Source organism: Tachysurus fulvidraco, chromosome 3, assembly GCF_022655615.1.
Source record: "Tachysurus fulvidraco isolate hzauxx_2018 chromosome 3, HZAU_PFXX_2.0, whole genome shotgun sequence".
In the NCBI taxonomy this organism is placed as follows: Eukaryota; Metazoa; Chordata; class Actinopteri; order Siluriformes; family Bagridae; genus Tachysurus; species Tachysurus fulvidraco.
The window spans coordinates 16881087-16895997 of record NC_062520.1 but is presented as its reverse complement, the minus strand read 5'-3'; the positions used below and the strand labels follow the sequence as shown (position 1 = coordinate 16895997).

The 14911-nt window shown below is 43.0% G+C and overlaps 1 protein-coding gene across 2 annotated transcripts in view; it reads right to left on the bottom strand.

Annotated features, from left to right (window-relative positions):
• ascc3 (activating signal cointegrator 1 complex subunit 3) overlaps positions 1 to 14911 on the bottom strand; it is a 156509-nt gene that overhangs the window by 36940 nt on the left and 104658 nt on the right. For both annotated transcript variants that reach the window (XM_027149011.2, XM_047811862.1), the window contains exons 15-20: positions 2905 to 3096; positions 2516 to 2740; positions 1779 to 1898; positions 1402 to 1566; positions 623 to 709; positions 297 to 473 (exon numbers count right to left, since the gene is read on the bottom strand). In XM_027149011.2, coding sequence (XP_027004812.2) covers positions 297 to 473; positions 623 to 709; positions 1402 to 1566; positions 1779 to 1898; positions 2516 to 2740; positions 2905 to 3096 — 966 coding nt within the window. The remainder of the gene's footprint in view (positions 1 to 296; positions 474 to 622; positions 710 to 1401; positions 1567 to 1778; positions 1899 to 2515; positions 2741 to 2904; positions 3097 to 14911) is intronic.

Genomic DNA, 14911 nt, shown 5'->3' with positions numbered 1-14911 from the left:
CCCATGTTCACACCCTCATTCACACCCATGTTCACACCCTCATTCATACCCATGTTCACACCCTCATTCACACCCGCATTCATACGCTTATTCACACCCACATTCACACCCAAAAGTAAATACAGAGATGATCAAAATAATACACTTTAGATGCTGTTCAGTTTTTGTCCTAAGTTTCAGGGATGCAAAGTAAATATACTATGTCATCTGTCTCCATCTGTGTGTGTGTGTGTGTGTGTGTGTGTGTGTGTGTGTGTGTGTGTGTGTCTGTGTATGTGTGTGTGTGTGTGTGTTACCTGAGCCACATAAGACAGGTCAGAGATAAGGGAGAAGCTGTCCACCTCGCCGCGTCCGATGTAGGTCTGCAGCAGTATGTTGATCTTGCCGTAGCCGTTCTCTACTCCACCAGCTGCTGGCAGTTCACAAAAGGAACACAACAACTGCTCCAGTTCCTCCAGCTCCTCGTCTCGTACCTGCGCGCAGCAAGGCCGTTAGCCACAACACTTCAGATGCTTTCACATGAAGGCACATATTGCATGAAAGGCTAAGAGTGAAGGCTGTACTTCAGACACGTTCTCTTAAATCAGGTCCGTCCAGCTGTAAGTGCAATGTGGCCTCTTACCTTAACCTGCTCAAATTCTTCTGCTTTAGAGACAATACTCAGAATGTCAGCTTCGGTTTTCTGAGCACTGAACATCTCATTGAATGTCTGTGAAACATAACAAATCAATCAGCAATTCGAAACAAAACATGGTTTCGATTTTTACAAGTAACACAATAACATTAAAAGTCTACTACCATCACGTCTTGTCCTCATTGTTAGCAATTTCGATTCTTCAAATACACTTCAAATATACTTCAAACACAAAGGAAGCAATTGAAGGAAAACTATTTTGTATATTTGACCTTGCCTATTAAAATTATATTTCATTTAATTTCAGAAATTAAATTTCATTTCAATCCTAAAAACAGTCAACCAATCATTCTTGAGACAGCCAGGAAATGGCTCATGAGTTCTTGTTTGTTTAATCCAGATTTTAATGATATTTCAGCTTATAACACTAGCTTTAACTTCTACTGAGATGTAGAACGTCTCATTAAATGTGTATGGAAACGTAAATGAAAAATTACCATAGGGGAAAAAAAAAGATTACGCAAAGATTATTTACAATCGAAACTGAAACACCAATATTATACACCAATTAGAGCATGATCTGTTTAACAAGTGTGCTTTAAAAAAGGCTACACGGCTACCAGTGCTTCTTAATAGACCTGCTGGACAGTGCATTGCGTTACTACACGGCCACAAGAGACAAACTATCTTTTGTCAAGCGACTTGTTTCCTGTAAGTAAACACATGATGAAGAGGATGTGTAGAAACTGTGCAATTTAACACTGTACCTCAATTGTGTTATACTTTATGTAGAAGTGGCTAGCTGTTCTGCCAAGGTCTGTGGAAGCAAAATAACCGGTCCTTTCATCAAAACGGATCATCCGAGCTTTATCCAGCTTCCGGCCAGCTTCGACTACTAGCTCTTTCCTGTAGAGCTCCAGCCCTGGATCCATCTGTAAAAGAGTTAAGAGTTAAATGTTCAGTACTCGGAGGGATTCCAGTGGGAACGATTGCACAGCGAACTACGGCACTGACAGAGTCTTGGTAGAAGTCAGAATATCAAGAAAGAGCAGAGAGAAACAATTAAGAGCTGCCAGGTGATAAACAGGAAGAGAGGAGCACTGCAGTAGACCCAGGTGAATATGAGGAAGGTAATGATGTGTACCTGGTAGGCCTTGTGGTTGATACCATAAACAAGCGGATTGGCTCTCATTCGTACATAGAGGTAGGTGTAGCTCAACCACTTGATGGCTTCTTCAACGTTGGTCACAGTTCCCAAAGCCACCTGATAGGTATGTGTGGTAAAACATATGCATAAGTCAATACAGTCATTACATACAGATATAACATGGGAGAGTAAAGCATTTTAACCAGCCCGTAACATGCAGAGTAAAGATTGCCACTTTATTTCTTCTATAAAGAGAACCACAGAATGCTGTGGCTTATTGTACAATTGCACCACCTGCTGGACATTTAGAACAGTTTTGGAGCTTAGATATTTTTATTCCTTTTAGATGATGCTGCCATCTTGTGGGACAATGTGGAATTTTGCTATAGAGATAACTGCATACAGGTTTAGCAGACATTACTTACAGGCTTGTTTTTAGGCTTATTAAGGTTTGAGTTAAACCAACTGAATTTAAGTTATCAATGAAACATGCTAACAATTACAAGGTCCTCAATAACATTCACATTGATTATGTTTTTATGGGTTCTGCTTCCCACCACTGTAATAAAAAAATAATCATGGACCCCCTGGGACCCTACTTACTGAACTACTGAATAAAACTCCAGAACAGTTTGGCATTCTTAGTTCTGAATCAAAATGTCCATCAGATGATATCTAGCTTTGTTGTGATACATTTCTTTCATTTTAACTGGGAATGAGAATTGATTGTGTACCTCAGCATTGAGGTTATCTGCCAGACTGGCATGAAACTGACTCTCGATGGGGTTCTGCTGTGTGAGGAGGGTGAGGTAGTGGCTTAGCTTGTCGTGTGTGGTGATGATGGTGCCCTCTCCATATTTATCAAACTGAGGACGTCCAGCTCGGCCAAAAATCTGCATCACGTCCAGGATGCCCAGATCGACCATAGTACCCCTCTTTGCATTGTAGATCTGTGTGCCCTATAGCAAACAAATACACACAGAATCTCCTGTTAGTGAGAGAGAGAGAGAGAGAGAGAGAGAGAGAGAGAGAGAGAGAGAGAGAGAGAGAGAGAGAGAGAGAGATCTGCCTGGATTTGTTTTAAAAATATTTCAGTTGGGTTAAATTCAGTGATAATTTTTACCTTAATGATGACTGCATGAGCGGGCAGGTTGACACCCCAAGCTAGAGTGGCTGTGCACACCAGGACCTTAAGGTAGCCTCTGGAGAACATATTCTCCATGAGAGTCCGGTCCTGCCTCAGCATCCCAGCATGGTGGATCCCAAATCCTTCTGGAAACATCTCCTTCATCTGTTTATTCCGTGAGCGCTGCACCTGTACAGTTCACAATCAAACTTATCCAGGTGGAGTAAACTGGCTATGTTGCCATGTATCTCACAAACACATTATAAACCCTTACATTCATTCATTCATTCATTTTCTACCGCTTATCCAAACTATTCTCGGGTCACGGGGAGCCTGTGCCTATCTCAGGCGTCATCAGGCATCAAGGCAGGATACACCCTGGACAGAGTGCCAACCCATCGCAGGGCACACACACTCTCATTCACTCACGCAATCACACACTACGGACAATTTTTCCAGAGATGCCAATCGACCTACCATGCATGTCTTTGGACCAGGGAGGAAACCGGAGTACCAGGAGGAAACACACATAAGGCGGAGGCGGGAATCGAACCCCCAACCCTGGAGGTGTGAGGCAAACGTGCTAACCACTAAGCCTGGACAGGGCATGGACAGGGCAAAGTGTCAAAAAAAGTGTACGGAATCTGCTCATTTTAAAGTAACCTATTGGGATTGTTTTTTCCAGATGTTTTTGAAACACACAGCATACATTTCCACATCCAGAAGTAAGATCACCAATGCTGCTTGTAACATGTTCATGTGAACTAGTACCAAGGATCCACACACACAGGATGCATTAATGAGCGAGGTGATTGAGATGTGCGTTGTGTTGACTGGCAGCACGAGTCATGACCTCTGCAGACAGTAATGGCCTCTCCATCAAAAGGTTTTTATCTCCTTCTGCCTCACTCTAAATAGAGGTCAATGGCAACCAGGCCCCGTTGGCTTTCAAAGGAAAAAAAATGCAGACAGAAAATGTCTCTCCTTCTTCATCAGCTCACACACAGAATACCAAATAATACAGACCTGTAAGAGGACAATCAGGCTTCACTCGCGTGTCTGTGTGCATTCATGCACCTAGTGTGTGTCTCTGTGTTTCCCTCAGCCTCACCAAAATGTCCTCAATGTTCTGTGTGGCGTTGCTGCAACAGTTATTTCTCTCCCTCCTTTAATGAGGACTGTTTCCTATTCCTCAAGGAAATGGCCCTTCCTGATAATCAATGCACTGATCCACTCTCAATCAAAAAGCTGTCTGTAATGAGCTGCTCCTTGCCATTGGGGAGTCAAGCGTTTTATTTCTGCTTTTTAATGAAAGGTTCCACGGTGCCATTCACACCATTTTCTCTCCTGTAAAGCTCTGACCGCTAGCAGAGCGCCAATTGTTGCTTCTGTTTTTAGTTCGTTAATTAATTGCTAAATTGTAAGATGTTTATCCTGGTTACGGATTCTCCTTTACTGTTGTTGCTTACTTGTTGGACGTTTTGTTTTCTAACAAGTCTGTCTCTCAGGACCTGTTTATCTGCCTGTATCTTTATCCCCAGGCTCCTTCCTACAGCGTAACGAGAGTGCTTCATTCTGCTTTCAATTGGCCTTAGACACAGTCAAGGCACTGCAGAGAAGAACATAGCCAATGAACATAAACACAGTGGGACAATTGCAGCTCAGGAAAGCTCACCCCTAGTCCAACGGCACTCCTTCCTTTCAGATGTGCACATGTTATCAGGGAAAAACATACACCACTAATTATAGAAAAAAAAACCTCACAAATTATACATTTACTTAATTTTTCTGCTTTAAAAGCAGATAGACACACGCACACATCTCGTTCACACAGTCTTACAACTATCCAGTCAGCCGATCATGTGGCAGTGCAATGAGTATATGCAATTGATCATGCCATCGATATGTACAGCAGATGTGCTGGTTAATATTTAAGCATCTACGGTTTAACTGAATGGCACAAAAACATCTAGAGAGCAGCAGATCTGCAGACAGAAACACCTTTTTGATGAGAGGGGTGGAAAAAAGAATGTCTGGTTCAAGCTGATAGGAAAGCTACGGTGACTAAAGTACAACTACTTAACTATTCTTTCTGAACACGGTGAGCAGATAAGCATCTCAAGAACAGCAATGTGAGTGAGCACCGGCTCAGCCAAACAGCAGAAGTTAAAAAGAATTTAGCTTCAACAGCATGAATATATAGAGCCAACATGCCATATGTCAAGAGCTCAGGCTGGGAGGGGCAGTGTAATGGTGTGGGGAATGTTTTCTTGGCACACAATAGGCTCAATAATACTAATTGAGGGTTGTTTGGACACCACATGCTATCTGAGTAATGCCTGCTGATCAGATGTATCCCTTTTTGTTAACAATTTACACACTGTTCAACATCTATGTCAAGCATGACGATGTGCCATTTTCCAAAGCACAAGGTACTGTGCTCAGACTGACAACATGTTCAGGGTCCTCGATTGACCTGCCCAGTCACTAGCTCTGAATCCTATAGCGTACCACTGGGGTGTGTAAAAACAGGAGATTCACAGCATGAATGTGCAGCTGACAAATCTGCAGCAATTATTTGAGGTAATGGACCATAATCTCTAATGAATATTTCCAACACCTTGTGGAAGGAATATAAGGGGTTCCTATAATCTGGTGAGTGGAACATAGACATGAATAGGAGAAACAAGGATTTCCAGCATGCATCCATTTAATCAGAGACTTAAATAAGTGATTTGTGGCCTTATGCTAGTACAAATAGTTTACAGAATTAAATTAGTACAGCAAAAGAAACATAAATAAAACATTAGATATGTGGTGATGGGTCTCCTTGATCTATACTTATATTAAACAATGAATATTCATTATATGAAATTGTCTGTGTACAACATGTCTAATGCAAGAAAAGCCATCAATCAACACATTATTTAAAGCTTTGCTGAAGAGACCCACGCTGGCATGTCAGGTTTTTTTTTTTTTTTAGTTTTCTAGCCACTTCTCTCTTCAAAGCTGAATGTCTTTCAAAGCTAAAAAAAGGGGAAAATGAAAGGACTAATGTATATCGGTTTGTTTAGGCACATTCAACCCATGTCAAGCTGGTTCGCTCAAGTTGTCCATTATAAAATATGATGCGAATGTATGTGAGGAACACAAATCAGACACAGCATGAATCACCTTTTCTAAAGGAAAGAGGCTGAATGGGCATCAAAGTTAAATTGGGCCTAGTCTCAAAGCTCAAGCCTATTTTCTTATGTCTTATTGTTCCACAGAAAAGCAGGCATGCTAGCTAAGAAACTGCTTTTAATTCATTTGCATCAATGGTTGCCCTATCATAAACAATTTTTTGACTGTTTAGTCATCTGTATGCCAACCAGATTTTCATGAACAAAGATGAATAGCCTTTCTCTAAACACATTTTGTGTGCCAGAATTGTGGTAGAATGACATTACAAAGTGCACTGCAACATTATATACATTACCATACATTAGCATAATGCTCATACAAGGACATCAATTTTTGAATGAAATTTAAATTATAATTGCCATCTGTCTGTCTGTGAGGCTTTCTAGGTTGCTGTAAACATTAAGCTGGTATGGATAGGTAGAAGGCAGGGGCTGCACACTCTAATTGAAATGCTTAAGATAAGGTTTACTTTGAGGTGTCAGGGAGCATTAAGGCTATGTTATGGGATCCTCAGTTGAAGTGAGGCAGGGACAACCTCCTCTATTCACAGGCTGGATTCAAGGTGGCAGCGCATCAGCTCTGTGATCAAGCCTGATTACGGTTTGCCGTAGAGAGATCATCTCCCTATGCGTTACGCCGGGGCAGAACAGTCCGCAGCAGACACCGCTGATTACCTGTTCCACAGGATAGAGCGGAGACGACACCAACTACACACAGGGACACTACAAAGGCACAGAGCATATCTGGTGTTCGGCACCATCGAGGCGCAGCCTGCATCACAACAGCCTCCTTCAACAGCATCCTTCTGACTTCTAATCAATCTGAATAAAAGCATTCACACACCAAAGAACTCATCTCATTCTTAAATTGGAGGCGAGAAAGCAGTTCAGCACTGATTTGGGGACTGCTGATAGTCATAATATTTCTACTGATGGCTTGACAGAGTCATTAACATTGCATGAGAGGAGTGGGTGAGCATAAAGGGCTGCCATTCAATCTCTCTCTCTCTGTCTCTCTCTCTCTCGCTCACACACACACACACATGGTCTTTCTTTCAGGAGCTACATAATGTTGACTTTAATGTTCCAAGTATTTATATGCATGCTCCTTGTGGCTCATTTTTCTAGTTTCATCCTCAAAAAAACAAAAACAAAAAAATTTAAAATGCCTTCATAAACAATATAGACATGCTCAGACCACAGACATTGGACACAGATGTAAGACAGATCTGAAAAAGCTAAACTTTGTTAGCTGAGGTTACGACTAAAATTCTATGCTGGCCTTAAACCTGTTGAATTAAATACAGGAGTTGATGTAAAGACTTTGTTTGATCTGGTCTTGATCCTGACTCAGCCTTCGGCCCAATTTTGACTTGTATCTCTAACATTCGCTCTTTACTCGGGCTTGGCTAGTCCTGGTACTGTACTCGACAACTGATGTCTTGACTACAGCTCTGGTTCTTAGGAACAGAAAAAAAGCTACATAACATTTTTCAGTGTTTAAAAAGAACATTAGGGCAACTCACTGTCATTTCAGACTAATCCATTCTGGACAAGAATAGACCTCAACTAGATCCCAGGAAATCAGCAGTTTCTGAAATTCACAAACCAACCCAACTGGCACCAACCATGGCATAGTCCAAGTGCCAGAAAGCACATTTTTCTCCATTCTGATTTTTAATTCCTTAACCTGTATCTGCATGATGTTTTGCAATCAATGTGCTGCTGCCACATGATTGACTGATTAGATAACTGTAAAAAAAAAAACAAAAAAAAAAACAACAGGTGTACAGTTCAGGTTTCTCTAATAAAGTGACAGGTGAGTGTAAATATTAAAAAAATATATTTGATACTAATCACAAAACTATTCACACTCAGTTAGTTTAATAACAAAGCCTTGACAAGGTGAAGAGTGTGTGAATGAGTGTGTGTGAGTGAGTGAGTGCATGTGTGTGAGTGCGTGCGTGTGTGTGAGTGCGTGCGTGTGTGTTCATGTGTGTAAATGGGGAGATGTGAATGTACACCTGAATGTGAATTTTTTTGTGAGGAGTTTCTCACATTTGGGTCATGCTTTGGTCTATGGAAGCTGTAGAGACGAGAATGTATCTCACCTCGACAACAGCCGATAAAGACTCAGGTGGTGATGTAAAAATAGATGTAAAAAACTCCAGGCTATATAAATTAATGAGCTAAATCCTGTACTGCAGACCCGTCCCAGGCAGCGGGGGGCTGAGCGAATGGCCTGAAACTGACAGGCGTGTTTGAGTACAGAGCGACTTGTGCATCAGAGAGGAAGACTCTCAGCCTGTCGACAGCACCTGCCGTTTCCTCCATCCATTAAAAAATCTCCATCAGATCTCCACCCGAGCAGTCCAGAGAAGACAGCAGGCCCGGCTTTCATCCACATCAACGCGTGTTCATTACCGCAAAAAACAACAGTGACGAGATGCTGTTTCAAAAAGCCCATCCCTTTCTAGGGAAGAGTGAGTCACTACTGCTGGAAAGACATCTTCTAACTAGCTCACCCCAAAGCTGTCTCTCTGTATCAATCACATTTAACTACACAAAGAGAGACAGGAAAAAAAATACATCTAGACCTTTCTGATATAAACTGTCCTGTTTAGTTGTTCTGACTACTACAGCGTTGAACATAGCGTTCACTACCAAACTGGCTGCAGAAACAGAATCTGAGCACTAGATGTCTCCTTTCCTCCATCTTTGGACAGATGAAAAGAAGGCTTGGACTGAGTGCATGAGTGAGTGAGTGCTGAGAGACATGACTGGGGCAGAGGGCTGAAAGCCAGGGCTTTAGTCCAGGAAGGCGACTGCTGAATTAGCGATCAGGAAGGCTACTGTAGAACAGGCAGGAAACACAGACTGGCTTTGAGCAGGGTTGCGGTCATGCTTGCCAGATCAGCCAGGTCCCTGAGTGAGGGGCAAATTGGGGGCAGGTTTTTTCAACCCCCTCCCAAATGTAGCACTCTTTTTCGGGCTTCATGCCCACAACACGCAGCGCAGGCTCATCCTCCCTGTCACCGGATCAATGACCCTGCTGTAAGCTGCATTTCTAGTGTAACCTACACACTCCTTTTTGCCAGAACAAGGTCCCTTTAACAGGCTTTAGTGATTCCAAACAGCTCAAGGGGGAGCAGGAGCATGTGCAGCACAGAGGAAACTTGTGTAGGGGGCAATTTTCACCTGCGACAAAATGTGGTCTGCTCTCGTACAGAGGATTCAATGCTCTACACAAAGCATGTAACTGCAGGCTACAGCGATGGTACGAACACCAGCCACAGCTCTGCTGCTTCACAACTACCTCATTCTGTCTTGCTACAGTATATAACTGCAGCCAAACTCCAGATATAAGCAGTGTTGTGGCATATGCAGTATGTTAGCGATAATAGGTCGCTGTGTGCTAAGGAGAATAAATGGGGTAGGAGTTGTGGCAGAGACTCGACCTGGAATCCCCATCCATCATTTCTATTTATAGACTCAAGTCCTTCAAGCGGCTCGTGCTCAGGATCCTGTACAGACTCCTGTCCGGCGCCGGGTGAAGAAATGAAACTACTCATCAAGCATGTGCACTTTGACTGTATATACTTATTTCTACACTTATACATTTATATTACTTTAAGTATGCTTTTTTCCTGTGTAAGCAGTAGAGAATGCAATGATGCAAAGCCCTCAGAGGAGCTTCAAGGATGCGTTTTTCTCTCCCCCCCAACCAAAGTTTAATCACGAACAGAAAATACAATTTCAAAATAAGAGTGTGGTTATTCATGCATTTCATGTTATGATAACTAGTGTCATGGTGGTAACTGGCTATGCTGTCTGGATGGGAGAGACAGCATTTTCCTCTGAGTGAGCTACGCTGTGCTATGATGCAGCATGGGCAACAGTCTGAGAAGATGCATTCGGCTGACTTTGTGTGTCTTCGGAGGTCTTAAACTTCCCCCTCCCTGGAAGACTGTGAAGAGATGACTGAGGGAAAGGAACTGGCAGGTAACAAAATCGTCTCAGTCTAATCACCTAATTGTTTTAGAAAGCTATTTTAAAAACATCTTCTCCATAATCTTTTACACAGTCAGTACTGAGCTGAAAAATAGAGCGCTCCTTCTGCGAGGAAGGGAAAAGTGCTGAGTTGGAGGAAAAAAGGTATAGTTCTGGTCAGCAAGGCCATGTTTTTTTCTGTTCCTTTTTATCTGTTGTGTATGATAACATGGTTTACACATCCCAGGAGTTTCAGGGTGGTCTGCACCCCTTACACAGAACAACACAGGCTGTAGCATGATTTAGAGCGAGGTGGGAGGGTGGTGTGGACACAAATGAGATGGGAACCGCTGGTATAAGAGGGGGGAAAACGAACAGGTAGACAGAGATAGATGAACGTGCATTTTAATCAGTATATTGAAAATGTCAGCAGTAAGGTAAATGTCTGATCATACACTGTGACTAACCGTGGCACTGTAACAATCCTAATTCAAACCTAATCAAGTGCATAAACAATAAATGCCAGTGCAGATAACACACCTAATACAAACAAATGCTGTCCTAGATACTGTCTGGAGCGGTAGTTCTTAAATCCTCTGTGGAGGAGAATAATTAGATAGACTTATTAATCAGACTATTTACTGTATTGGGGGCTGTGGGTTACCTGTTGTTTAAATATAGATATATTTCTCTTAGGCAACATCTTTCTCTTCCTTTCTCTCTATCTATCTCGCTCCCTCTCTCTCTCTATCTAGTCCTCTCTCTCTCCCCATCCCTCGTTTTAGCATGCACTTAAACGCCCATGCACATCCCCACTCAATTAGAAACTTTTGCTATTTAACAGAGAGTGCTCTGCATAGACAGCAGTGTGATAAACCGCCATTATTACTGCTATATCCCACTATCACTTATTCAAGTGAGTGCATTAAGATATTTAAGCCTGATTGACAGCCTCTTCAAGCTAAGTGATTGAACAAATTAATGAACAGCGTGAGGGAGATATGTAGTGGGCTCACTTCTAACTTTTAAAGCAGAATAAATAGGGCCAAATTATATAATTGACCTCACAGGTGCTGTATTTGTAGCGCCCGTGTATATAGAGGATTAAAAACAGATATAAATATTAATGCAGGGAAATATCGGAGGATAAGCTCTGCTCAGATAGGCTCAACCGTGAGATTGAGGCCAGCGTAGGCTGGAGTTATGAGTCGACCAAAGGGTTTAATCTGTCTCAACCTTTATACCTCTAGAGCAATCTTCTATAGCATGAAAAGCTTAATACGTCCACAGAAACACCTATAACCTAATACACATCTCACAGAATCACCTGGACCTAAATCATCACTTTCACTAATGTCGATCATAACCACAGCTTTCCCGAACGACGACGTGGCATATGACGACATATTTCAACAAACGTATACACGTATAAAGTTAGAAGTTAATCGTGTTTGTTGTAAGGAAAACCCTAACCTTGCTGCTCTGGCTCGGTGTTCAGTAGTAGAAATGAGAGCGATGAGATGCATTGCGTTTATTTATAACGGGCTCATATAAATAGAAAGCGGATTAGAGAAGACGCTGAAAGAAGCATTTATCTTGGCAAAGCCCCTGGGATCAAGGTAAAGGTTATTAAATGCATCACTCTGCCTTGTGCTGGGAGATTTAAATATAAAGTTAGTGTGTGACTCTCCCTCCTGAGAGAAACAACTCCACCCCTGAATAAGTATACATCCCAGATCTTATCTAACACACACACCACACCACAGAGAGAGAGAGAGATTCAGAATTATTGGCACCCTTTGTTTTAAAAGGTTAAGAGAGCATGTTTTTTGTGGTTAATTAGCTTCATCACACACACACACACACACACACACACACACACACACACACACACACACACACACACACACACACACACACACACACACACACACACACACAGAAAATTCGAACCTTTCATTAAAAGTGCCTTCTACTAAAGAAAACAAGAAATCAAGAAAACAAAACCCTTCTCGCAAAGATAATAATTATTGGCACCCCTGCCTTTCAGTGCTATTTCCTATAAGCAACATTACAGCAATGAAACTGGAAAACCCAGAACAACGAATCAGAGACTTTTCAATACAGAATCTCTCCAGATCCACCACAGTGCTCTCTTGTAGACTGTCATTCAGCTCACACTGCAGGATTTCTGTGGGGTTTACATCAAGAGTTAAAAGCTTGGTTCGTTTTGTTGCTTCTTGTAGGAGGTGGCACAGTTTTCATTTAACAGGCCGTTTGTAAGAAAAACAGCTTTACATCCTCACAGATCTTCCACCACACGCAAAAGTGGGGCTTGGGTTCTTTTCAATAGAACTATTCTTCATTAAATACAAAACCTTCAGTGTTTGCTGGCAAAAAGCTCTACTTTTGTCTCATATGAGCAGAGAACCTGGTTCCAGTTAAAGTTTCAATTGCATCCAGAAAACTCCAGGTGCTTCTGTTTGTAGGCTTTTTTTAATGTCTTTAGTGCAGTTTGTTGGCATAGACATGAGATCTAATTGTAGATTTGGAGATTTATTGACCTGAAAATGCTTCTGCAACACTCTAAAAATGATCCTTGGAAAAATGTTTGTTAAGCGTGGGAGCAAAGTACACATGTATCCTCTTCCAGGCAGCTTCACTACAGCTCTGGTTCTTTTAAACTTCTCAGGCATTGCACATTACTTTGGATCTGGTCATTGTCATTGGTGTTTCTGTCCTCATATTTGTGCAAAAAGTCCAAAACACTCCAGTGGAAAATCTACATCTAAACGTTTTAATATAAAGTTAAAGTATAAAACCTTCAGGTACATTTTGTCCAATATAGAGTCTAGGTGTGCTAATTAATTGTGACATTTGTTTATATTTCAGTTATTGGTTAAGCTGCTTACATTTCAGTGTGACTTTAATTACCACAATTCACATTCAGGTGTACATTCACATCTCGCCATTAACACACATGAACACACACACACTCGCACAGGCACACATGCACTCACACAGGCAGGCACACACTCACGGGCACACACACTCGTATGCACTGACACACTTACGCGCACACACACGCACGCATGCACACACGCACTCACACAGGCAGGCACACACTCACGGGCACACACACTCGCAAGCAATCACACGCACACACGCACGCACGCACACACGCACGCACTCACTCACACACACACGCGCGCACTCACACGCACGCACTCACTCACACACGCACGCACTCACACGCACTCACTCGCACTCACTCACTCACTCGCACGCTCGCGCACGCACGCGCTCGCTCGCACGCGCTCGCACGCGCTTGCACGCACGCACTCACTCACTCACTCGCACGCACACACTCACTCGCACGCAATCACTCGCACGCGCTCGCACGCACTCACTCGCATGCACGCACTCACTCACTCACTCACTCACTCACTCACTCACACGCACTCGCTCGCTCGCACTCACTCGCACGCACTCACTCACTCACTCGCACGCACTCACTCACTCACTCACTCACTCGCACGCACTCACTCACTCACTCGCTCGCACTCGCTCACGCACTCACGCACTCACGCACTCACGCACTCACTCGCTCGCTCGCTCGCTCACTCACTCACTCACTCACTCACTCACTCACTCACTCACTCACTCACTCACTCACTCACTCACTCACTCACTCACTCACTCACTCACTCACTCACTCACTCACTCACTCACTCACTCACTCACTCACTCACGCACGCACGCACGCACGCACGCACGCACGCACGCATGCCCGCACGCACACTCGCTCACTCACACAGACACCAGACTGGTCCTGTTTGGAGGCGTACTCATGTTGTCATGTTTGTCCAGTGAGCAGCATTAACCTAAAGAGAGCAGAACAGAAGTGAGAAGCTGCCTCTCCAGCTGCTTATTGATCCCCTCTGCCTGCGTGCAGTCAGGATGAGTCTAATACATCATGGGCCGCTTCTGCCTGCGCCTCCGTGGACAGATCCTAATGAAGCCAGAGCTCACTCTCTACTGCACAGCATCCCTCTCTCTCTCTCTCTCTCTCTCTGCTACCACCCAAGCCCAGCAAGTGCTGCAGGGGACAAATGCTACTCTTAATACAGACACACACACACACAGACACACAGACACACACACACACACACTCTCTTTCTCTCTCTTTCCCTCCAACCTTCTCACAGCTGCCACTCCTAAGCAACAGAGCCACATGTCTTTGCTCCTGATGGAGCACAACCGCGAGATGACAGATGGGGGGAACTGAAGAGAGAAGTCACATTTTACTTGTGGTTTCATTGAACAGTATGTTCTGTACTGGAGGGAAAACACTAGCAGCTTTTAGACACTTTTGACAAATCCTTTAATGCTCACTAGTGAGAACTTCAAGACAATTTTCAACAATGAGCTCCATATCCAATTATTTTTTTAAGTTAGATTTTAGGCTTTAAACAGACAAAGAGAACCGTCTGTAAAGATTTCTGCAGGCAGCGTGCGAGTCTCACTATTGTCCTGGATTGAGAGCAATGAAATCCTGCCGACATCTTAAAATGTACAAAAACACTGATGCTAATTCAGCTGGAAGCACAGCACTCATTCACTCAGTGTAACACGTAAATACTTCTAAATGAAACACAGCACCAGGCCACTTCACACTTGTTACAGTCATTTAGAAAGAATAAAGCTTTTAGAAGGTGTATATTTTTGGAACGATTGGAGTGACTGATGAAAATGAACCTTCAGGAAATTACACAGTCCATCTAAAGAAATAAAGGCTTTATGTAAGAAATAAAAAGCATCTAGTGCAAAAG